Source organism: Terrapene carolina, unplaced genomic scaffold (assembly GCF_002925995.2).
Source record: "Terrapene carolina triunguis isolate 2854851 unplaced genomic scaffold, T_m_triunguis-2.0 Scaffold33715, whole genome shotgun sequence".
Taxonomy (NCBI): domain Eukaryota; kingdom Metazoa; phylum Chordata; order Testudines; family Emydidae; genus Terrapene; species Terrapene triunguis.
In genome coordinates, this window is record NW_020698066.1 from 7,591,704 (window position 1) to 7,617,353 (window position 25,650).

Below are 25,650 nucleotides of genomic sequence, written 5' to 3' on the forward strand. Positions count from 1 at the left end.
TTGACTTACTGCATAAAAGTTTTAGATACAGTATGCTAATGTTTGAAAATCAAGTAATCATTCCATTAAGCAGTGATGAAAGTGATGGAAAGAGTAGGCCCAGCTAGAGAATCTACTTTTACTAATCATTTAGAGTGCTTTCTAAATTTGAAGTACCATGCAAGCATTAACTAATCAGTCTGCACAACGTCCATGCGAGGTGTTAACCACAGTTTTGCAGCTGGAGACAGCAAGACAAGCTGAAGTGACTTGCCCAGGGCCACCCCAGTCAATCAGTAGCAAAGTTGATTAGAGTTTGGAAACCTCCAACTCTAGACTACATTTCCTGAGATATGGCTCATATTGCTATGTATTTAAATATTCTGTCTCAAAAAGGGATTTATAGGCGAGCTTAGAAAACATGTTAAAAGCATTTTTCAGCACACAGTTGCCAAAGACACTCAACTGTTCGATTTACAAAAAACAGTTCAGGTCTGATTAGATGAAGTTTGCTTAGTAGCAGTCAGTTTGCTATGACTAACATTTTGGATTTGTTCTTTCTAAAGACATCTCCTCCTATATGGATCAACCTGCTAGTGATGTTGAAGCTGGGAAAAGGCTACTGTAACCACAGCCAGGATGAATCGGCTGCCAGATGATGCAGAAAATGCTCAGAGCAGCAGTCGGGGCTCCTGTCCTTCCTTGCAGGATGTCCATTCCATCAACCCAGCACAGCTGATGGCAAGGATTGAGTCCTATGAAGGAAGAGAGAAGAAAGGCATATCAGATGTCAGAAGGACTTTCTGTTTGTTTGTTACCTTTGACCTTTTATTCGTAACCTTGCTGTGGATAATAGAGCTAAATGTGAGTCTTGTTTTTCAAACTTTTTTTAGATTTGTTTATTTCCGTCAGGGGTTGGTGGGCTCAGAAATGGCTAATTGCCACCATTTCACTCCAACTCAAAGTGTGTACTATCACCCCAGTTTGACATGTTACATCTTAACAAATGTCTTGCCATCTAACAGTCAGTGAAAACAGATACCCATTTAGCTTAGCAGTGGCAACTCTGTTTTTAATCGCTGGGGTTTACACTTCATTATTATTCATTTGTATTGTTAGATCTTTTCTGGCAACACTTGTGTCTTAATTCTAATTATTAACCATGTCAAACTAGAACAAGGAAAGTGCAAAGTACTTAACAGAGAGCAAAGAATCAAAAAGATTCACGCTTCCATGAATTTGGATATTAAGTGTGAATTTCAATCTAACAAGGGTTTAGCTTGTTACCGCGTGACACATTGAAAAGAATATTTTCCTGCATTGCTCATCTCTCCTGAGAGAGATTTCCCCTCAGGGGTGCTCTCGGCCAAAGTTGTTTTGGTTTTTCAAATAAAATATTTTCCTTGTGCCAAGTTTACTCTAAGATTAATTTTTTAAATATATTAATTTTGCTCTTGCTGAGGTCTTCTCCCTTAACTACTTTGATTAATAATCTGGAATGTATCCTCAGAAATATCAAAGTGTCTGTTTGTTGTGGGTAAGCACTGAGATTACTCAATTCAAACAGCTGTTTCTAGGTCCTGGATTTGAAATCATACGAAGAGGTATGTAATAATGTAAAGATCCCATATTCTCAGTATTTACAAGTGAAACATTTTATTGTGAAATTTGGATATGAGGTGACTCTATCTGGACCTTTAACCACATTTTTGAGGAGTTTGACCCAGGAGCAAGCTGAAACAAAAGATTTAATTTCTTAGAGATACACTATTTTGATTGTAAAAGGTGTCAGTAGGAAAACAACCCAGATGAAAAGATTGATCTAGATGAGTGGATCTTTGTGGGAAAGGGGATATCCAATCTTCAATTTTTATAGCTTATGAATATTTTTTAATAAATTACTGTATAAATGGCATTTACCCAGTTAAGATCCATCATATTTTTGCAACTAAGGAGGTGCTCTGTTGGAGGTGTTGGAGAGAAAGGAGAACGTACTTGCACATGTGGTGGTTGTGTCCCAAATTAGATTGTTTTGGGAGGAAGTTATTAAAGAGATTCATTTTATGATAAAATGTTGGCTTCCTAAAGATCCCCTGTCCTGCTTACTTAATGCTCCAGTAAAGGATCTACATTTTAAACAGAATGTCAAATTATTTTGTTTAATTGTTAGCTGCTAATCTTTGTACTGCACATAATTGAAAACATGTGATCCCTCCTCCTGTGGAATTGTGGTATAGTAAAATGTGGACTATCCTTGTAATGGATAAGTTTGCGCACCAAGTGCATACACAAGAGAAGCACCAAAAGGCAGATAGACATTTAGAAATTTTGTTGCCCTTTCTAGAGTATTCAGTGGAGGAGGGCTCCCCAGCCAGCAAGGCAGAATCTCTAGCCAGGTTCTTGGATTATTAACCTGATCCTGAATAAGTGGTGTATGATATAATACAGTAATGTTTTATTGTAATTCTTCCTCTAGTAAAAAAGTAAAAAACCCGTCAACCCTCCAACATCACAAGATAAAAAGACAGTAGTTTTTAAAAAAGTTTTAAAATATCATGATTTTTAAGCTAGTCTCATGACTTGGGGGGTGTCCAACTCTTGATTTTTAAACACTGGGTGTTGATGCAATTGATATAGAGTCTGCTGTGTTCTGGCTTCCTCACTGGTGGAAAACTAGTGAGGTTTGGAGACGATGCCAGCCTTTTCATAAACCAGAAAATGTTTCTTGGACATGACTGCCACTTTTGGACCCAGACTGGTTAGCATCACCAGTTGTTGTTGAACACTTGGTAGTTTAATATAAGTAGCAGCAAAAGTCCGAGCGGATTGCTTGGTAGGAGTGCTGGGAGGGAGGAGGAAGAGGAAGCGGTTTTTTGGGTTTTTTTTGCTTATTTGTGTATGACACACTACAAATGTTTTTTGCCTGACCGTATTAACATGTTCCCTTCCTGAGGCTGAAGTACTTACACATCAGGATATTTTTAAACTTTTGGTGCTGTGATTATGTCAAGTGATAAAATGGCATATTAGCTATCTCTTGTTTTTCTTACTGTTTCTCTCCCAACCCCCGCCCCAGTTCTGTTTTCAAAGGCTTTTGTTCAGGCTGGGTAGCATTCCCCAAGTTTTTTATATTATAAACATGGCATCTTTATTAATTATCATAAAAGTGGATAGATGCAAGAGGACAGTGTGCAGAAGAAAGGATTTTTGTCAAGTTGTCTCTGAGAATTGGAAGAGCATTTTGGAGCTCAAATTGAGAGAAGGGGATGAAAGTGTTTGGGGTTGCATTGGCTTGTGTGAGGGATAGGAGGGGATGGGTGTTGATGACATAGTATTGGGAAGCGTCCAGTCTCCCTCTGTTCCCTGCCCTTTAGCCTCCTTTGTCTATAATATCTGTGCTCTCTCCCTACTTTAGTTCTGGTCCTGTGCGTATGTGAGGAGTTTAACAGTGCACTGTTCCTGTCAGACAGCCACCACCTCTGTGATTTCAGATTGTGCTACTTTAGAAATTAAGCAGTTAACATAATTGTCTTTCGTGTGGACTTTTCTTTGGCTTTGCAACAACGTACTGTTACACTTGAATGGTTCAGGTGAGAATCCAAACATTCTGTTCCAGCTGTCAAACATCCAAAGTCTCATGAGTCTGGATTGGCAGGCATGTTGTCTTGCCTGGCAAAAGGAGCCTTGTTCTCCAAGCCCATCAGGAGGTCAGACCAGATGATCATACTGGGCCGTTTTGGCCTTAAAACATATAACTCTCTGGAATGCAGACTTTAGGTTTTCCAGATCTTGGATTTAGAACCCACTCTGAATTGTTCATGTTTATCCATACCAATTTTTTTACACTACGAACAGTGTAATAATGGTAGCCATGTAACTTGTTCATCTCTGATACATGAGTTAGCTGTTACTGTGCAAATCTCATTAAATTCAATATTTGTATTCTATAAGTAATAGTAATCCATTTTCACGAGGTTGTATTGTATTGAATTTGGGTTCTTAATTTTTTTCATCCCCACCTTCCAAAAAAAGGTGTTTGTTTTTGTTGCAAATCTTAAAAAAAAAAAAAAAGAACAGAAAGATTGAGATAAGAGGTGCTTGTGTTGCATATACATCAACATTCTAGCTACATGGGTTTTTTTTCATTGTACTATATCCCAATTTAATTCCAGTAGTGATCATGTGATCAGTCTTATTGTCTAAATAGAGTTGTTTTTCTCTTTCCCATCAGAATGCATGCTTTTAATATCTGTGTTGAGACATAGCCAAAATAAAACTAATGAGGATTTATATTTTAAATTCTGTAGGGATGTATGTTTAATCTTAGAAATAAAATGACCTATCAAACTGCTATATATCTTGCAGGCAGTGTTCCCCTTGTTTCTTCCTCCGAGCATATACATTTTCAATGTATGTTCTGAAACAGCTAAAGTATTTGAGTAGAGTAACTGTAAAAAGACTGGAAAAATGTGTTTGAAAACGCTGCTCTGTTGCCAGGTGGTGACTCTGTTTGAGAAGTCTTTTGCAAGTCATTCGTATTTACCAGACAAATATAAGGCATGTAAGAGTGGCTCTCTAGAGAGAAGAGGACCTAGAGTTGGGTCTGAGCATTCTTGGGGAAGGAATGCTGGGGGAAATCAAGCCTAGAGAGAAGGCCTGGACTGGATTTTGAATGTAGTGTACTAAGGGTATGTCTACACTACGGGATTAATCCGAATTTAGATAATTCGAATTTGGGAAACAGGTTGTATAAATTCGATTGTGCGCGGCCACACTAAGCACATTAATTCGGTGGTGTGCGGCCACACTAACCCTAATTCGAATTAACAAAATCGATTTTGGCGCTACTCCGCTCGTCGAGGTGGAGTACAGAAATCGATTTTAAGTGCCCTTTAATTCGAATTAACTGGCTCTGTAGTGTGGACGGGTGAAGGGTTAATTCGGATTAACGCAGCTAAATCCGAATTAAAGTCGTAGTGTAGACCAGGCCTAAGAAGTGTGTGAGGAAGCCAAATGCTTGTAGCTTGCAATAGGCGAATTAACAATTCATTGAACTAAAAATACTGTGCTAATCTGGGAAAGATAAATGGTGCAGGCATTTTGTCCTCCTGACGGGCTGTGATTTTTTTTAAATTTAAGATGATCAACTATTTGTTTGAAAAGCAGTTGTTGCTTTTGCTGCCATGAATATTAAAGCAGCAAACATTTCAATTTCATTATAAATTATTTTTTGTCTCTATTTCCATAGTATAGTGCACAGGGAGAGGACTATGGAGACCTGGGTTAGTTTCCTGAATCCCCCAGCTTTAAAATGATGCTTTATCCACCATTATAAAAAGCTTTGAGGTTGATAGGTAAAAAGCACGACAGAAATGCGAAAAGTAGACTCATTGGACCCAAGTGCTAGTGAAAGGGACTCCTGCGCTTCACCTTTTCTAGTATGATGGGAATGCTTTTACAGGGTCAACTTAAAATCTTTAAATTCTGAGGTGCTGTCAACAGAAAAGCTAAATACTAAATAAGTATACTAAAATATTGATATCATATTTTAAACTGAAAAACCAAGCCATTCCCTACATACAGATAGGGAAACAGGTAGACCTCAAGTGACCTGCCCAAGAAGTTAATAATTAATACTTGATCTCATTTTAACAGATAAACTCCTCTAAGATTTTATTTAAAATGAGGTAAATTTTTAGAAATTAACTAACTTTTAATGGGGCCATAAATGGAGATGGCTTAGAGCTGCTTTCTGTAGCTCCATCATGATCATCAGAAAACAGGGGAAGTCAGGGGAGCTAACCCCTGTTTTTGAGAAACTGCAAGACGCTATCTGCTGCAACAGTCATTTAGTACTGGTATTTGTGATAGTGCTTCCCTGTGTGGAGTCAGGAAGTAGTGCAAATTGATGAAGATTTGCTGTTACTGCACTGCAGTGGGGGAGCACTATTGTGTCCTGGTAGTAGACAACAGATAGCACTACAGTAAAGGAGAAAGAGGAAGAGAATTTTTTTTTCCAAGTTATTCTGTCCTGATGCTCTTTGTGAGAGAATTTAAAATAATGGTTTTTTACATGAGAAAGTTCTTTGGACTAGTCAACTTACGATTGGCAGGGGAATGTTGAGTGAGGTGATGATAAAAGGAGGCTTAACAAAGGGAAAGAAAAAAAGGACAATGAAATAGCAGCAGGCCATTAAAGAGTAGTAGAGAAAATAATCTGAACACAAGGTTTTAATGAAAAAAGATACATCTTGAGAGTAGGAAGATGGAAAGAGAACTTGTTGTCCCAACACAGATATAGCTGGTAATTTTTTATTGGTCTCTTGTTTTACGTTGATAGAGTGAAATAACTTATTCTGATTATTAGACATGCAAGGAATTTTGGTTTCCTGCCCATGAAAAGGTGGCAAAATACATAGGTCTGACTACGTCTTCCACCAACAATTTCTTCACTGTTATCTCAGGGTGAGAATTGGGAAGGCAGCCTCAGTAGGCCATACAGTCATTAAAAATAGTAATAATCTTAGACCCAGTAGACTTTTGGAAAATGCTAAATGCATTTTGATGGAAAAAAGAACATTTGTAACAATGCCACTCCCCTAATGATGTTTCTAGAATAGTAACGTTTCTGGCCTCTACGTTTACTGTCTAGGAGTCAGGCAGAGAAATGCTTTGAAACCGTTACTTGTACAGTTGAAAATGGCAAGTGTTTTGATTTCAGTAATTTCCCATTTTCTGAAGCTATAAATGCTAAGACTCATTTGTTCTTTTATAGGTAAATGGGGGCATTGAGACTACTTTAGAGAAGGAAGTCCTGCAGTATGACTACCATTCTTCATATTTTGATATATTTGTAAGTATTTTGTTTTAGAATGTCTTTAAAACATGCTTAATGCAAGAACTGGAATTTTTTTTATCCAAAGAGGCCTTATCTTTTATTATCCCATAGTCTGAGTCCTGTGCCAGGGTTAGATTTTCTTGTAATTTAAAAGAGAGGGAAAATGTATTCTAAATCACATCTCTCTTTAAATTAGGGTGTATAATCTTATGTTTGGGCAATATTCCAGAAATAGATCCAGCAGTAGTGAGGGAAGAATTGATCACAGGACAATAGCTGACATCTGTATATATCAGGTTTGTTGCAGATTTATGTATTTCAACTAAAATAGATTATTTTTTAAAATTTTTATTTAAAATCTATGTTTAGATTCTATTTTAAATATGGATGACTGTAGACATAATGACCCATTTGCTTCCCTCTACACACAGGCACTAGGAACAACAAGGAGTGGGGAGCAGCACCTCCACTGCTCATTCACTCTCCATATGGGTTGACAAAAGCCCTCCACTCTTTTTTTTTTTTTTTTTTTTTTTTTTGAGACTGCAGCTTTGTGGCAGTGTCAAAGGGGACAAAGTCAGGGAGCAGCATTCTCCACGGCATGAACCATGCAGATATTCACATGCAAATAAATGCTTTTTCTTGTTGTTGGATCAGCAGGATTTGTAGGCTGTGCCCTCTTTCTTTTCCATAACCCTCATTCCTCTTAGGTAATATTAGGCATTTGTTACATACCAGTTGTTCCACCACTGATGGATGCATCGAGACTACTCATCTGGAATTAGTGTAAAATGTTGCTCGCATTTCCACATTGGTGCTGCCTTATACCACTTTGGATGAGATGGCTGTTATGTTCAACTGCTCCAGCAGCCAAGAGTTGTCCCACCATGCCACCTTCAGCAGTGCCCCCACAGTATCTCCCATCTCATAAAGCTAAAAAAAGCTATCTTTTTGTTCATTTTGATAATCCTGCAAATAAATCCAGCCTATAGTTAAAGCTGCTTATGTAGAAAAACATATAACTTGGAATGGAAAACTCTTGATAGGAGACATTAGAGACATTGAAATCCATAAATGATTTAGAGCTTACAATTAAAACTACTTTTGCTTCTAGCACAAATGTAATTAATCTTATTCAATTTTATACTTAAAGCTAGATTAGACTCGGTTGTACTTCCAGAGCTATTCTCAGCTTTGATATTTTAATTGCCAAGGGAAAGACAATTCTCTTAAATTTAAGTGTTTTCCTGTTTCAAGTTTTGTGAACTTTTTTTGTAAACTCGTTTGAACAGATGATGCTTTACAGGTAGCCTGGTCTCAAGTAGGGCCCTACCAATTTCACGGCCATGAAAAACCTGTCTCAGACTGTGAAATAAGCCCTTTTCCGTGAAATCTGATCTCCCCTGTGATGCTGGGAGTGCCCCAGCTCATAGCTGCGAGTCCTGGCCGGGGAGGGACAGGATTTGCCCTTCCCCTGCACAGCCACTCTCGGGGGGAGATCAGAGCCACCTCTGGGTGCCTCCCCCTGCTACAGGAAGCTCTGGGGCTGGACGGCAGCCCCGGAGGTTCTTGCAGCCTGAGGAGGCTTGTGGAGATGGGTCTGAACTCCCCCTTGGTGCTGGGAGCACCCCAGCCAGGGGCTCCTAGCTGCTAGTCTTAGCCAGGCTAGAGATGGACAGGACTTCCTCCTCACCTGCACGGCTGCTCTCGGGGGAGATCAGACCCATGTCCGGGTACCTTTTGGGTTGGGACCCCCACAGTTTCAACACCAGGAAATTTCAGATGTAAACATCTGAAAATGTGAAATTGACCAGTTAAAAACCTTCTGGCCAGGAAATTGATTAAAATGTACGGTGAATTTGATAGGGTCCTAGTCTCAAGGAATGAGCACAGGAAGGGAAGATTGGGAACTCTAATTCAGAATGCTAATCGCACCTGTGCCACTGACTTACTCTTTGGCCTTGGGCAGGTTGCATAACCTCTCTGTGTCAAATTCTTCCATTGTAAAATGTGGATAACTGTGTGTCTGGAAAAATTATTTACATAGATCTTTGAAAATGTCAAATGCTCAAGACTAATTTTTGGACACAGAAAACAAGTAAAACACATATGAAAAATTGCAGGCATTCTGTAAAGGGAAACAAATAACGATGACTAGTTATATGAATAGTTGTAAAACCTTTATTTCAGTAAACCTTTTAAATTCTTCAGTTACAGAAATCATTGTATAAATATATTCCTCCCCATCCCATCATTTGTAAGGTTAAATATTTAAAATATACCGACACAGTAACCCATTAGGTATTTGGCAGATTAACTATCTGAAAAGCTTAAATGTTCAGGTCCTGAACTGTACAGAAGTGTACCAGGTACGTATGCAGATTTAATGTACTTCAGCTGGGTGTCACACTGGTGCATGCTTCGAGACCCTTATCTTGCAAATATTTATGCATATGCTTAATTTTAGTCTAATTGACAGCAGTGTTTTATAACTGAGAAGCCAAAATGTTGAGTTTATATCTTAATAAGCAAATCCACTTTCAAAGCTTTCCTAATAACCAAATTCCTTTCTTTGTGGTGTCCTGTTCATTTACATTACAAGCAGTTGGTATTTTCAGTCAGCTGAGTATCTTGCTGTTTTTTATACATTTGGAATTAACCAACAATTTTTTTCTTTTCTCTACAGCTACTGGCAGTCTTTCGATTTAACGTGTTAATACTTGCATATGCAATGTGCAGACTGCGCCATTGGTGGGCAATAGCTGTGAGTAGTAGCCAAGCACAACAGAGTTAACTAGAAATGGGTCAAACTTTGACAAATTTTAGATGGCTCCAAATATTAGTATGTTGAGAAGCATCTATATATAATAAAATAAATGTAAGAATGTGCAACAGGTAGCATGCTGAACAAATGAGTCCTGGTCTTGAAAATTTTTCTGGTCGTTATTTGGTATACAAATAGTATATGGTAGTGACTCCTGAAGACCCACTTCCGTTCTTTGAAGAATTCCAATTATCAATTCCTTTTTGTGAAAATGGGAGGAGGTAGATAGACCCTTTTCCCCCCCCTTACACTTTCTTATAATGCTCTAAGCTGTGGTTAGCACATGTTGCTGTATTTGCCATGCCACTTCACAACCTCTTGTTCCATCTGACTTGGTTTCTTTAGACCAGAGTTTGAAAAATCCAGTTAACCATTGGAAACTAGGCAGCTTTATTCAGGGAAGATTGTGGGAATGGAGAACGCCATATTGATACCAAAGTTACTGTGCAGACATTCAATTACATGCTGCCGCCCCAAACTCTTGAGTTCATGTGTTGTACTCACTTCCACTTTCCTGAGATTTTAGGCATGTGTCACTGTGCTCATCTTGTTCTATACTCCGGTTCAAAGTGCTGCCCATAGGCACCCTGTAAAATGGGTAATTCTTAAGGATTTTTTGAGTGTATTGGAGTAAAATTCATTAACACAGCTATTTCTGTAACTGATATGAAGAGGAGAGGGAATTTAACACATATAATGGCTCTGACTCATACTTCCATCCATATGGTGGTTTACAGTGAATACTGCAGGCTGTAATATAATAAAGCACCTAGTGCTGGCTCATTATACACCTCTACCCCAATATAACACGACCCGATATAACACGAATTCGGATATAACGCGGTAAAGCAGTGCTCCGGGGGGGCGGGGCTGCACACTCCAGCGGATCAAAGCAAGTTTGATATAATGCGGTAAGATTTTTTGGCTTCCGAGCACAGCGTTATATCGGGGTAGAGGTGTATTGTGGATCCAAGAGAGCAGTTTTTTCTATGTTGTGCTGCTATGTTTGTTTCATTGGCTGTGTTTGCATTTCTATGTAGAACGTTTTCAAAAGGGGCAATATACAATATGTCTTGCACTAGACTGGCTCTGAGCCTGAGTCTCTTGATTCAGTAAAAGTACATTGTCATCTTGCCACAGGTGTACATCTAATAGAAATTGCTGCTGAATGTGAGGGGACTAGTGATTTTTTATTCTAAAATGTGTTCATCTCAAAATCCCCTTGCCTATAATTTTGACTTGTAGATTGCATCTTCCATCTTTACACAAGGGGCTGTGAGATAGCAAGCCAAACCCATCACAAGTGGTAAGCATTAGAGGAGATACAAAAACAGATTGGGAGTTTTTCTGGAAGAAGTGAATCTCATTTTAAATCTCCTTTGTTCTCATCAGAAGAGAACCACATGGTTTGCTGCAAATTGGTATTACTTGGAGAGATGTTGGACCATTGTGCATTAGCAGAGCTATGTAGTGAAGGATGCATAGTATCTGTTCACAGTATGTATAGGTCAAGTGAATACCATTAGCCCCTTGCTTTCATTATCACAAATTTCATTCACAAATTTATTTTTATTCTCTCCTATTGCACTTAGCAATCCCCCCCAAAAAACTTCCCCAAAAAGACTTCACTATTTATGCCACTTGGAGTATTTTTCTAGGTTGTTTACCCAAATACAGTAGCTATATAGAATCATAGAATATCAGGGTTGGAAGGGACCTCAGGAGGTCATCTAGTCCAACCCCCTGCTCAAAGCAGGACTAATCCCCAACTAAATCATCCCAGCCAGGGCTTCGTCAAGCCTGACCTTAAAAACCTCTAAGGAAGGAGATTCCACCACCTCCCTAGGTAACCCACTCCAGATTCCACCACCCTCCTAGTGAAAACGTTTTTTCTTGTAGTGTGGGGCCCAAAACTGGACACAGTACTCCAGATGAGGCCTCACCGATGTCGAATAGAGGGGAATGATCACGTCCCTGGATCTGCTGGCAATGCCCCTACTTATATAGCCCAAAATGCTGTTAACCTTGTTGGCAACAAGGGCACACTGTTGACTCATATCCAGCTTCTCGTCCACTGTAACCCCTAGGTCCTTTTCTGCAGAACTGCTGCCTAGCCATTCGGTCCCTAGTCTGTAGCAGTGCATGGGATTCTTCCATCCTGGGTGCAGAACTCTGCACTTGTCCTTGTTGAACCTCATCAGATTTCTTTTGGCCCAATCCTCTAATTTGTCTAGGTCCCTCTGTAGCCTATCCCTACCCTCCAGCATATCTGCCGCTCCTCCCAGTTTAGTGTCATGAGTGTATATGAGTGTTTGATTCTTTAAAATGGCTTGCAAAATGAATAGCAGGATAGGTGAGTTGGTATTTGGAGTAAAAGCTGTGTTTATTTTTTTCTGAAGTAGGTATAATATCTTTAAATGGGTGGTGATTTACAAAATAAGGTATTATCAATATGTAGTTAAATTACAATTTATAATAACTCAGTATCTGCACAGTTTCTAAGTTACCATCTCTGCTGTGTCGAAATAGATGAGTACCCCGGTGTTTTGAGGCATCCAAATTAAAATGGTTACACCCCTGTACAATCTAATTTGAGTTGAAGTTTCAACATCCTGTCACCTCAATCTTACTAATCTGACCTTGTTAATTGTTGGGTAAATTTTAATGCGATTGCTGTGACTTTGGATTTCATGCCTTAGTGATTAATAAATTACTGTATTGTGCTGAGAAAGTAAATCCACAATTTATAAGTGCAGTTTTAACTATTTTTAACTGTCTTTTGCAGTTTACAACAGCAGTGACCAGTGCCTTTTTATTAGCAAAAGTAATTCTCTCAAAGGTACATATTCAGATCAAATTTTAATTTATTTATTTAAAATCATGGTTTTCTATGAGGAAAAATGTGGTGTTTTGTTTTTTCAAGTTGTTTTCCCAGGGTGCTTTTGGCTATGTGCTGCCCATTATCTCCTTCATACTTGCCTGGATAGAGACCTGGTTCCTGGATTTTAAAGTGTTACCACAAGAAGCAGAAGAAGAAAACAGTAAGTTTACTTCTTATAGACACCTCAGTTATTGCAGTCCACCTCGTAACTTTTTTCTGCCTTTTAAGATAGAAGAGTATTCTCCCCCGTCACACTCAGAAACTGCTAGTGTATCTGATTTTTGAGACAAAGTTTCTAGCAGTGTATCTGATTCTTGAGACAAAGTCGGGGAGGTAATATCTTTTATTAGTCCAATAAAGGATGTTACCTCAACCAGCTTGTCTCTAATATCCTGGGGCCAACACGGCTGCAGTAACACTGAATGTCTTATCCTTATCTTTTCTCCCATCGTAAAATTTCTATACAAAAGGAAGTGTGTTTTGTCTTATCTAGTTCAGGAATGCCGAAAATACACATCATGGGAGGGCCACATTGACAACTTGTCATGAACCCACCAGCATGTCTTATTTTCATATATCTTTACATCTTTTAATAAAAAACATTGCATGTAGCTGGGGCAAGTAAAATTTTTGGCTGGGTGAGTGGAGTGGGGTGAGGAGCTTAGCTGCTGGCTCCTTCTCTTGAAGGGAGCAAAAGAGTTCACAACAGACCAGATGCCACTAGTTGTTTTTGAAAAAGGATGGGGAAAGGAGAGAATAGTGCTCCTGGAGCTACTGTATCAGTCAGAGTATGGGACCAGCACATTCTATAAACCGCTGCTCCTTCAAGAAGAGGCAAGTGAGGGGCAGAGGAGGAGCTTGGAGCGTAAAGACTTCCTGCAGATTTATGGAGCAAAGGTAGAGGGATTCATAATTGATTTTATTTTATTTTTATGGTTTTTTTGGTAAAGGATAACATTAATTGGGCAGGATCTTGAAAAAGTGCACTGTATAGTACAATGAACCTTTTGTATTTACATAAACAATTTAAATCTGGTCTGAAACAAGTGACCGTAAGTGAATGTTTGCCTCTAAGATCAATACATCTTGATAGTGGCATCAACAGTGGAACTCAGTTTCTCCTCACCAAAGCACGTTACAGTTAATCCACCACATTGGAGCACCAAATCTTTTCACCCTCTCAATCTCCTTTCCCATCCAAAAGAAGATAATTAAATTAGAGGGGTTTGTTTATTTAAAAAAACCCAGGACACTAAATAGGAAAATGTAACACATCATTTTTTGCCTTGCTAATTAGCCAGTTATTTTTATTCTGTCACTTACATCACACAGTATCCCAGCAGCTAAGCAGTCTGGTGAATTCAAAGTCAAGCATTGTTTTAAAATTAGCAGTCTGGATTTTTAAGTACATCTTTTACAATGAATACTCATAAGTGAAGAAAAGATTTGACATGTGCAACCTACATCTGTTTGAGGTTCAGTTCATAGAAATTGTTGAAAAACTAAATGTTTTTTTCCATTTTTGGTGGGTTAAAGGAGATAGTTATAGTATTGTTCTAAAGGAATCTTCTGTTTTGAAGTACAGTGTGCTGTTGTCTGAGCTACTAATATTTTTAAAGAAAATAGTTTGTTCCCTGGTGTAGAGCACTGTTGTGCCGTTACTTCAGACGCTCCACAGGACTCTTTCCTTGTATTTGAGAATTGCAAGTGCTCAGTACATCTTGGGATTTCTCCCCAAGTTTGTGGTTGTATATGTTCTGTGTTTTTATGTTTAATATACAATATTAAATCTTGCTACAATAGGAATTCTCTATAATCTCTATAATTACACCACTTTGGGGAAGAAAAATATAATATTTTTAACAACGCCTTTGCTGCGTAGAAAAATAGTTGGGTGTTCTAAGTTAAAGCAAGAATTATGGAAAGTACAGTAGTTTTCTTTTTCTGTATTTTAAAAGATGGAATGTAGGATACTATGATTCTAGATAAATATTTTCATAAATAGGAACATGCATATGCATGTTCCTATTATAACTAGACATGGGCTAACCACCTGGATAAAACTACCTTGATCCATTTGAACAAAACCCACATTTATTTTGAGATTTGAAAAAAATGAGATTAACTCTTTGTATTATATTTGATTCTCACGCATGTCTGTATTTTGTGGTTCCTGCTAAAATATTGAGAGAATTTCCAGACATGCTAGAAGTAAAAGCACTGGAAACCTCATGGGAGCTGCTTCTTGTAAGACTTTCAGAACAGTCTTGTAAGCCAAGAAGTGCAGGTAAACATCCAAGTGTTTGGTGCTTCCCTGCACTGAGCTGCCTAATTTTGAGGTTTACCCATCAGGTGAGATTTTAAATGGTATGACCCATTTTTAATTCCTCCTTTGTTTTTATTCTCCTAATGACTTATCACTTGTGATACCCATTTTGGTCTCCATTTTCCCACTTGCCACTAATATTTGGTTTCTTAGATTGTTGCCTCCCAAGGAACTGGTTGGCAGAATAAATTGCTATCTGCAAATAAGTGGCTGAGATGGAAAACAAGGTTCAGCTCTGATTAGAAAATAACCTATTATCACACTATATTTGTCATTTGTTATTTCAGTGTTTAGTACAGTTTCAGTGACAGTAACATTTAAAAAAACAAAACAGGGCAGTCCCTATGGGACAGTAAATAAAAGATGGGGAATTTGAATTTGTTCAAGTACCAAAAAAAAATATGGAGCATTCCTGCATTGGCATGGGAACGCATTAAAAGCCCTAGTATCTCTTCCATATTCAACACCTGCAATTCTGAGACTGGCTGAATGTAAATGGAACAAATGGCAGTACTAGTCCATGCAGGCTTATTATGCATGATTTTTCTTTCTTTGCTACCCCAAAACTTGAATTCATTCCCATAAGTAGAACTTAGTTAGCAAGGATATATTGTATTGCCTGGTGGAGTGAACAGTTCAGACTTTAGAAAAAGAAAAAACTTTTTCTAAACTAAAGTGGTATGATTGGCACAAATTAATAACTAGAAAGTGTTCCCTATTTACTGGGTGGTATTCCCTTCAGCCTTACTCAGAATTGCCTATCCTCATCATCAAAACAAATAGGACTGTCTGAGATTCAGACATTTTTTCCCACACCACTCTTTGCTTCTTGATCATGCATAATCCCTCCTCCCCAAATCCCATCCACCAAAGAGTAAGTCCTAACTTTTTATGAATTCTTTTGTATTGAAATAATATCTTGCAGTAACACAACTTACACAGACCACAATGGAAACTAAACTTTCTATAATATAGTACCTTATATTCCGACTGATAGTGGTAACAGTGATGCACATTTCTAATTTCTGCTTTTCTTAGGGCTCTTACTGGTGCAAGATGCGTCTGAGCGAGCAGCTCTTCTTCAGCCTGGACTCCTCTCTGATGGGCAGTTTTATTCTCCTCCTGAATCTGCAGCAGGTAATTTTGTTCAGAGTGTGTATGCAGAGAATTATTTTCTGTTGCTGTTAGGTTTCCTGCAGATTTCCCTGAGAGTATGTCTAATCTAAAGGGCAGTGACACAGTAATTTTATAGTTTTGGTACCAGAAAAGGTGATTTTAATTTATCAGCGTTCGATCTGATTCGATCAATTTGCAATTTACGCTTCCCTGTTGTAATTTTTGCTACAATACGTTAGGCACTTGTTGCATGTAAAATTCCACGTAGCATTTTAACACTGCAGAAATAACAGACTTATCCATTGCTATAAATCTTTATAATATGAAGTTATATTTATTTTGAAATATGTCAGCTGGTCAGTCTGACACTTAAAATAATCTCAAAAATCCTTTTCTAGTAGTGTCAATAAATATAAAACCTGTTCTTTAGATATCTGGTTTTTAGATCTGTTTAGTTAAATAAGTTCAGAGAGGAGATATGATAGTGGTATATAAAATAATGAATGGAGTAGGGAAGTCCGAGTCCTATCATCTTGCTTTTGTATTGTGTATGACAGTCAATTAAACTGAAAGGCCAACAAATTTAAAACAGATCAGAACTTGAGATCAAGGGGTTTCTTGCTCTCTTGTCATCAGAAAATCTGAACAGAAATAAGGGCTTGTCTACACTACTGCTTAAATTGATGTAACTTGCGTCGTTCAGGGGCGACAACTTACTTTCACTTAAAGCGGTGTCTATACCACACTATGTCGGCAGGAGACACTTTCCCACCAACATAGCTTCTGCCTCTCATTGAGGTGGAGTAATTATGCTGATGGGAGAGTGCTCTCCTGTTGGCATAGCACGTCGTCACCAGACATTCTACAGTGGCACAGCTGCACTGATGTAGCACTGTAGTGTAGACTAGCCCTAAGTGTTATAGATAGATAAGGTGTAAGCATGTTGAGTTTTGTTGAGGCAAACTTCAATTGCATCTTAACTAGGCCTATGGTGCACCTCAGTTGGGTCAGTGTAAGAGGTGACTAGACACAAGCCAGAAAGAAACAGCTTTACTATCTGATTCAAGGATGAGTTTGCAAGGAGTGCAGATACACTGTCATCTGTTTACTTGTAGAATGAACTACAGCTGAATTCTTTAAGAAACAAATATGGAACCCCACAATACCACACTAGTCATTTTTCAGAATAGGACTTCACTTTCATGCTGTCTGTTCATACCTTTTAAAATATGAAATCAAATCAAATATCGTCATCTGCAAAATATTATAAATATCTTCCTGCGATTTTGTAAGGTGTGCTTTATAAAGATATACTTTGGCATTATGTTTTACAGGTTAATTGAGTTCCTACCCTTACAGTTCCATTAGAGACTCTTCACAGCTCTCTGTCCTGTCACATGGGGGGGAAAAAACCAAAAACAGTTGTCTCAGATTTCTGTGAGGAGCTCCTCTGTCAGGAATCTGGACTGCTGGTCTTTTTACACTGTTGAAGATAGCTGGCTGAATGGCTTTTGGCACCTAACAAAACACTTCCTGGAAGCAATCCTATCTCAGTCCCTCTGCTGCTATCTTGCTGCTGCAGCGGGATCAGAGCAATGCAGTGGTCACCCCAGTGATTGGAGTGAGCCTGGTCCTTTCTGCGGCAGGCCTCTTCCATGCTTGCTCCAGGGCACCTACGGTGTTCCTTGGATGTATTCCAAGCCATTAAAATTAAACCCTGAATTTTTGGAAATCAAACTTTGGTTTATGCTATTGAAAGTGCAACAAAGAGGAGAAAGTCTTTGCAGTTGTTCATAGCTGTATTCCTGCACTAAGGAAATCTACAGAGAATGCTTCAGTTCTCAGGTGCTTTGAGGTTGTGTTACAGGTTAGGAAATCTTTCACTGGGCTGAGAGAGGCTTGTACAGGATTTAGACAGGGTAACAAAAGCTTCAATAACCAGCTGTGGGGTGGAGGTACCTGTAATAAGGAGCAACAACCTAGAGGTCACAGTGGCAATCTCTGTACGAAGGAGAAACTTACATGGGGAGATCATATATCCACTTTTTTATAACTTTGTATTGGTGATAAATACAGTATTTTATGTCCATAAGGCTACTATTGACAGTTATTTTGCATGTTATGTGGAGGTTAATCTAGAAGTATCACTCAGGAGCAAAAGTGCAATATAATCAAGGATGATCTTGTTATAATGATGATATATTAATGAAGACGGGATATTAACTGCTGAATTTAGTACAGTATAAGGTTAAACTGTTTAGCAGCATAATATAATAAAGATAGCTGTCGTATAGTTCCATCTAGTGGTGGTAAGAGGCATTAGGACAATGTAGAGCACAGAATAAAACAGCTAATTGCTCCTGTACCCATATACTGAGTCACCTGTTTCAGAGTGGTAGCCGTGTTAGTCTGTATCAGCAAAAAGAATGAGGAGTACTTGTGGCACCTTGTATCTGAGCGATATCATCTATCTAGTAGGTTGTAATTCTGAGACATTAAGAATACAGGCTGAGTATCGGAAGTATTGCATTGTTACCCTTGTAACCTTATTTTGAAATCCACAATGCTGCATTCTTTCTTGCCTGTAGAATCATGGAAAGATGCATAGAGTAAAAATAAGTCATACAGATAACTTTAAATCAGAAGATATTTTAGAAAATTATAATAAATATCCACTGGTCTAATGTGGCTTCTAGTAGATTTTGAGTAGATTGGCAGAAGTAAGCAGTAGTATCCAATCTAGTGGCAGAAAAACAGAGTTTAAAAAAAAAATAGGGCTGTGCTGTCCAGTCTACTGCTACAGACAAGAGAATTGGGGTGTCATAGCAACCTTTGAAACTGGGATTTTTAAAGGTCTGCTGAAGTGTATACTCATTCTAGAAATGATCCTTACTGCTGTCATGGATTCCTTAGGTTGTGTGAGCCAAGATTATTGCACAACCAGGGGATCCTTGCATTCTTCCATTCCATCCCTCAAGCTCCCTGTCTGTCATCTTCCCATCCCTCTCTGTTTTAGGGACTCCCCCTAACCTCTTCCTGATAGGGATTCTGTGTGCCCCATGCCTTTATCCCTCTATGCCAGGGTCCACCATTCTCTCCCATAGCAACAGCTCTGTGTGCATCCCATACCAAAGTCCTTCCAATTTTCCTCTTCCAAAAATTATGTGCTCACCATTCTTCTCTCCCCCTATGCCAAGTTCCCTGGAGGGTTTTATGTGAATCTCCATTGTCCCCTCCACCCCAGGGGCTGTGTGCATTTCCCCACCTGCATGCCCCCCATTCCTCTCTATACCATTATGATTTTTGTGGGAGATGTATCATTCCGGGTGTCAATATGTTACTGTATTGGAAAGACAAGCAGAGGTTAGATAGGGTGTTATCATGCTGGAAGGCATTATGGGGTGCCAGCAACCAGTTGTTTGACCTGTGGACTATTGTAGAGGTGCTTAAAGTGTTATCCCTCGTTTTCCCCATTCTGGTTTTCCAGTTTTCCCCAAAATCAATAGGGGTCTGGCCATTGATGCCTAGAACATTTCTTGAAATTTTAGAATTGAAAGATATTGAGTTGTGAACAGAGAAATGCTGTCAAGTGGAGTATAAGGCCTTTGCAAGCTCAGCCAATAAATTTAAAGTCAGAAATAGTATAGGCAGTATCACTGGAGATATAAATTGATGACCATATTTTTCATTGTCAATGAGGAGAGACTAAAAAGAGAATGAAGAGCAACACTGGGATATAATTAATGTAAGAGATAGTAAATTGGAATGTTTCAGTGTATATCTAGGTGGTGGTCTAGAATGTCACAAAGTAGTTTGCAGTCTATTGGGAAAGCTGTGCAATAAACATAGCACAGAAGTGCTATGAAAATCACACGTTTGAAAATTCTGTACCTACTCTTGCTAAAAGTAAAACCAGTGATTATTGTAACTACAAGATGGTTTAAAAAAAAAAATTCTCTGTTTATTTCCTTTGTGGGTCTGATAGCTTTATGTATAGTTCCTTTCAACGCTCCCCTTGCTAATCAGTTTTTTCTATGCTAAAAAGACAAACAGGAGAGCAGAAAAACCCTTTACACTTTTTTGTTTAAAATTTTTAGGGCTTGTCTACATGGCATGGCCACATGCATCAGAGGGGAGTAAACTCTAGAGTGCTCTAAAATATTGCACTCTGCCCCACGTAGACCCATGTAGACCCTCCTGCCTCGCTCTAAAAGGTTCCTAATGCGTGTTAATGCAGTACTGTTTCATATGGGACTACATCAACACGCATTACAAACCTTTTAGCAAAGCTACAACCCACGAAAGCTTATGCTATAATAAATTTGTTAGTCTCTAAGGTGCCACAAGTACTCCTGTTCTTTTTGCTGATACAGACTAACACGGCTGCTACTCTGAAACCTTTTAGCGCGAGTCAACAGGGTCTACATGGGGCAGTTAGAGTACAACACATGGGAACACTTTACAGTTTACACCCTTCTGGTACTGTGTAGACAAGCCCTTGAAGGGCGCCCTAGAGGAACATGAAATATTTTTAACTTAGTCCTTTCAAAAATGTAAAGCTGTGTCCCTTTAAGAGGAATAGCTCAGTTTCAGTTTACTGTACTTACAGCCCCTTTATCTTCAGTAAGCAGCTAATGTTTGCCGAGTAACCATTGTGGTGAGAGCAGGTGCTAACTGAGCCAGGCAGCAGTTAGATTTTTACAGTTTATTTTAAATTTCAACTTCAAAATAATGGAGGCAGTTGAACCACGACAAAGAATTTTAAAATTCCCTCCAGGCTCTGTGGCTTTTTACCACAGATTTCATGTGAAAAATACAGCATTATTCTTGTGGTCCACAATCTGGCTTTAAGATAGTGGCACAGATCTCCAGAGTAAGTTTCCCAGGCATTTTTCATCATAAACAGTTACAAACAAATGAGATTCTCACAGGAAAAATAACTGTTCAAGACACATACTCAAAGCTGGAATGGTTCAGAGGCTGAGAAATTTCTCACTAGCCACAGGCAGAGTTCAGTGCCAGGTGTGGTGGGGACAAAGGAATCTATAACTCGAAACATAGCTACAGAACTTCTATTTGCTAGTCCTCATCTGACCTGTTTAGTATCCACACAGCATTGGGAGGTCCACCTAGTTCTGCTAATATAGTATTGTGCCTTAGTGAAGTGACTGAGCTGTTCAGAGTATCTCCTGTCAGTTAGTGAGAAGAAGTGCTGCATGGGAGGTACAGAACTGTGTCCAGCTAAGCCATTTCATCTGGGACATGCCAGCATATTTGCAGTAAAGGCAAAGAGATGAGGTCCAGATGAAGAGATGGCAAGCTGATGATGGGAGACCAGGAGAGGGAGATGCTTGAGATGAGACTGATAGACAGTGAAGGTGGCCTTCAAACTTCCAGAGAATTAGCTCTAACGTTGGTCTTGTTTCCTCTTTTCTCACTTGGTCCAAACTAGGACCTTATGTAACAAAAAAGTATAGTTTGCATGCTAGGCTACAGATTCTTCCTCACATTGGCTTACATGTTAATTAATCTAGATAGCAACATTTTGTTTTTTGAGGATTGGTCTAGAAACAGCCTTAAAGTTAAAGAAATTTTTTTTGGATGATGGGATGTGTAATTTAAAGTCAGAAAATCTCCTCATCAATGAATGAATTTAGAATTGTAGCTTGTCACCTAGCTGGGCATGGTTACAGAACAAATTCTTAGCCTCTGGAAAAACCTTCTGTAGGCCCATTCACCCTAATTTATATGGGATAGCACAGTGAGACAGAATAAGGGTCAGTCAAGTGGACTTGCCCTGTTGAGTGGGCACTAGATTCTGAAGGGACACTCCCTCCAATATGGCACAGTAGGTTGAGTTTCTAGGTGGGGATATAGAAAGGGCCCATCACCACTCGAAAGGGTGGTGGTGGGGATATAGAAGGGGCCCACCACAACTCTAAAGGGTTTATTGATTATAGATGTGTGTAGTACAGTGGTTTGATCTTAAGACTGGGAGCAAAGATCTCCAGAATTCTAACCCCATCTCTGATATTAATGCATTCTGTGATCTTGAGTAAGTAATGTAACCTCTTTGTATTCCTGTCTCTAAAATAGGGTTAATAATTTACCAGTGGTGGTCACAACTGTCCTGTGATAATTCTGATTAGTTCAGTCTTCACATGTCATATAAATGAATACCATTATTTCAGTAATGGTGTTTGGATTACTAATGACCTGATGCTTACAAAATACTTTACTTAGGCCTTTACTAGCATTTCCATTTTACACTAAAATCTCTTATTTTAAATTAAACACCGACAGACCCCAGTCGTCGGTGGGCGGGATCGAACCCGGGATCTCTGGAGCTTAGTGCATGAGCCAAAAGCCATATGCCTCTTAGCTAAGGCTGCAGAGCAGACTCACTAATCTCTCTCTCTAAGTGGTCTCAGTGCCACTAGCTGGGACAGAACACCACACCCAGGAGGTGTGTGGGTTACATACTTCCCCTAGCTGAGAAAGCGCATCCCAAGCTTCAAAGTCTTACAAGTGGGGGCTCGTTCAGGATTTCAACTGGGAACGCCAACAGATCCCGCCCGCCGATGACTGGGGTCAAACCTGGGACCTCTGGAGCTTAGTGCCTCAGTCTCTACTGCATAAGCTAAAAGCCATACGGCTGTTAGCTCAGGCTGTAGAGCAGACTCATTAATCTCTAAGTGGTCTCAGTGCCACTAGATGGGACAGAGCACCACACCCAGATGTGTGGGTTACATTAGGAAAACCTTATCTTCATAATTTGAACAGATTTTTAAATAAGGACTCTGAGTTTCTCTTACCAAACTAATAATTTTACTCTTTTCCTGTTTAGGATCTGATGAAGAATCTGAAGAAAAACAGGATAGTGAAAAACCAATTGTATAGCAACTATGGGAGATAACAGGCAAGTCCTTCTTTAGGGAAAATGTCTCTTGCATAAAAAGTTAATGTTTCTTTTTAATTTCCTTCCATTTAATCACCTAGGAATTAGCCACAATCCAAATGGTTAACACTGTTGGAACTGGCCTGTTTCTAATGTCTGAGCTAGCTGTTACGGAGCACTGGCAAATATATCTGACTGCTGAAAGGGTGAATTAGGACCCACCTACAATGAGTTCTGACTATCCCAGTTTTTCTCTTCCTGGAGACAGCAACAGATGAGGTCAAGGCACACTGGGTACTCTGGTAGGGTCTGAGATGAACTATCATGGAGCACATGAAAGGAAGTGGGCTAGCAGCATGCATGCATCTGTTGGCCCCCTGACATTTCTCCTGTTTCTCGCTTTAGAGGATGGGGAAGGACAAGAAGTTAGAGGATCTTGTGTGGAAGAGAGAAAGGAGTAGAAGTTACTTGAGTCCTTTCTCTTAGGTCTGGCCTACACTTAAAAGTTAGGTCAATGTAGTTGCTGTGAAAAAATCCACACGCTAGAGCACTGTAGCTGTGGCACCTGCACTCCCCTCCCCCATTGTAGACACAGCTAGGTCAATAAAAGAATGCTGCTGTCCCCTGGGGAGGTCAAGTTCCTACAGCCAGGGGAAAAACCCCTTTCACTGCTGTAGTATCTATGCTGTGGTGCTACAGTGGTATAGCTATGGTGCTGTATCTGTAGTGTAGACATGACAAGTGTAGAACATTGGGGGATTCTGCGTGTTAAAGTGCTTTAAACAACAGAAAGAAGAGGGACAGGAGAACATATCAGGGTCAGGAAAGGGTTTGGCTACTTGGTGTATTCCTAATGTTTTATATGTTACCCTCTCTTAATACTTAGTACAAATTATTTTCTTACATATCAATTTTATTAACTATTGAAGAAACAGAATTCTTTCTATATTATTTCACAGTAGTCTTTCCCTCAAATGTGCTCACTGTACTAAAACTGATATTGTTTCTATTTGATGGGGAATTAATCCTCTTAAGAGGCTTAAGTTCCTACCTGTCTTTTTTTCATAGCTCATTTCTGATTTTTATATGAATAGTAATGGGATATTGCTCTCTCTTTTTGAGCCTCTCTCTATCTTAATGCCTCTCTATGTATCTTAATGTCCATTGTCTTGGATCAAACTCTATTTATTCATCTTGACTTTTTTTTTATCTCTTACAGAGTGAAAATCTGATTCAAAGGCCATTAGGGAATTGCTTATATTGAAACTGTAATGACAATGTCTGCAGTTGACTTATTGGTGGAACTGCTAACAAAAGAATTTATTTATTAGAGAACAAAGAGGAGTGATTCCCGTGTACTGTAATACCTCACAAACTTGTTCTGTTCACATATATATATTAGACTGCCTCATGGCTGTTATGAAAAATTACTCAATTATTCATATTGTATTCAGTGATTCTTGAAGTTGATCTTCTAACAGCTAGGTAGCTACTAGAAAGTGTTGTGCTTGTGTAACTAATCAGTAAACCTGGTAATATATTGAAGTAACACTTCTGTATGATGGAAGTATATTTAATGATTGTTTGAATTCACCAGATAAAACTATTTTACGTTGTGAAATATTTGTCCTGTTTATTTTTACATTTTCTTTTTTTTTTTTTAACTCCATGCATTTTTTTTAATGGACTTATGCACTCTTTGTAAAATAAAGAAAAATGTTAATAAAAACAATGTGACATATTGTGACATGTTTGTCTGTCCCTTCACATAGTAAGACGACCTTTTCAACCTCCTTGTCTCTCACTGGGAAACAGAGGGTCTATGTTGACTTTCATTTTTGTATAGATGTTGTGGGACATACACGTAAAGTTAATTTATTTCAGAATCCTATTTGTTCAAGCAGGAGGTAGATGTGGAATTTATTCTAATAAATGTTTTGGACAAAGTTTTCAGTGCAGATAGTAAACAACTCTGTTTTGGTGAAGAGTTTCAGGAAATGAGCTTCTGCAATAATTATGTGGATTGTGGGAGGGTTGAAACTGTAATCTACTTTAAAATGAAATTAAGGCCTAGCATATGAAAACTATTCACAGACAAAAAATCTATTCAGTTTTTATTGATAGTCTCCTTTTTAAATAGCATTAGCCAGAGAAAATAGGAAACTTTAAACCTATGGGTGTGATTTTTGGGAGTCTCAGTTTTGGGTGCTCAATTTGGGACACCTCAAAGCGGCCCTGATTTTCAGAAAGTGCTGAGCAGCTGCACTTAAGGTGTCACAAATTGGCTACCCCCAAATTACTAGTTACTTCAAAATCTTGTGCCATTTGTTTATTAATTTTAACACCCAGGTGCATAACAGACATTCTCCTATACCTTATTCTGTGGGTGTCCATGCTTTACTCAGGGTTTAATGAGTAGCAGGTGACCTGTGATATGATAGCAGTAGTTTTAAAACCTAGCCACACATTACCAAGTAGAAAAACAGTGAAATAGTAGCTTTTTTCACAGCTCTATAACAGCCATTAGCAGATCATATTTCATCCAGAGTTGCATGAAGCACTTACTTGAGGGGGAAAATAATCCACGGGTAGTTGCCATAACATGTATCAGGGTGTTTTACATTATTCAGGCTTTCTGTGTAAGAATCTTACTTGTGCTCTACTGGAGGAAGTGACTGTATGGTGTTTATCTCTAGAAGTACCACACGCTTCCTTCAGACTGTGACTCCCTTGTCATTTTTCTAGCATTTTTGTCAACAATTGCTGTTCTATAATCAATGTGCGGTGG

At 38.8% G+C, this 25,650-nt stretch overlaps 1 protein-coding gene across 1 annotated transcript; it reads left to right on the forward strand.

The window, feature by feature from the left end:
- The first annotated feature begins 589 nt into the window (after positions 1-589).
- Positions 590-24,552, forward strand: LOC113409493 (STARD3 N-terminal-like protein). Its single transcript, XM_026663479.1, has 8 exons — positions 590-843; positions 6,755-6,832; positions 9,504-9,581; positions 12,427-12,480; positions 12,565-12,682; positions 15,887-15,985; positions 22,812-22,883; positions 24,082-24,552. Exons 1-7 carry the CDS (start codon positions 619-621, stop codon positions 22,862-22,864), a joined length of 705 nt encoding a protein of 234 aa, XP_026519264.1. The 5' UTR covers positions 590-618; the 3' UTR covers positions 22,865-22,883; positions 24,082-24,552.
- The last annotated feature ends 1,098 nt before the right edge of the window (positions 24,553-25,650 follow it).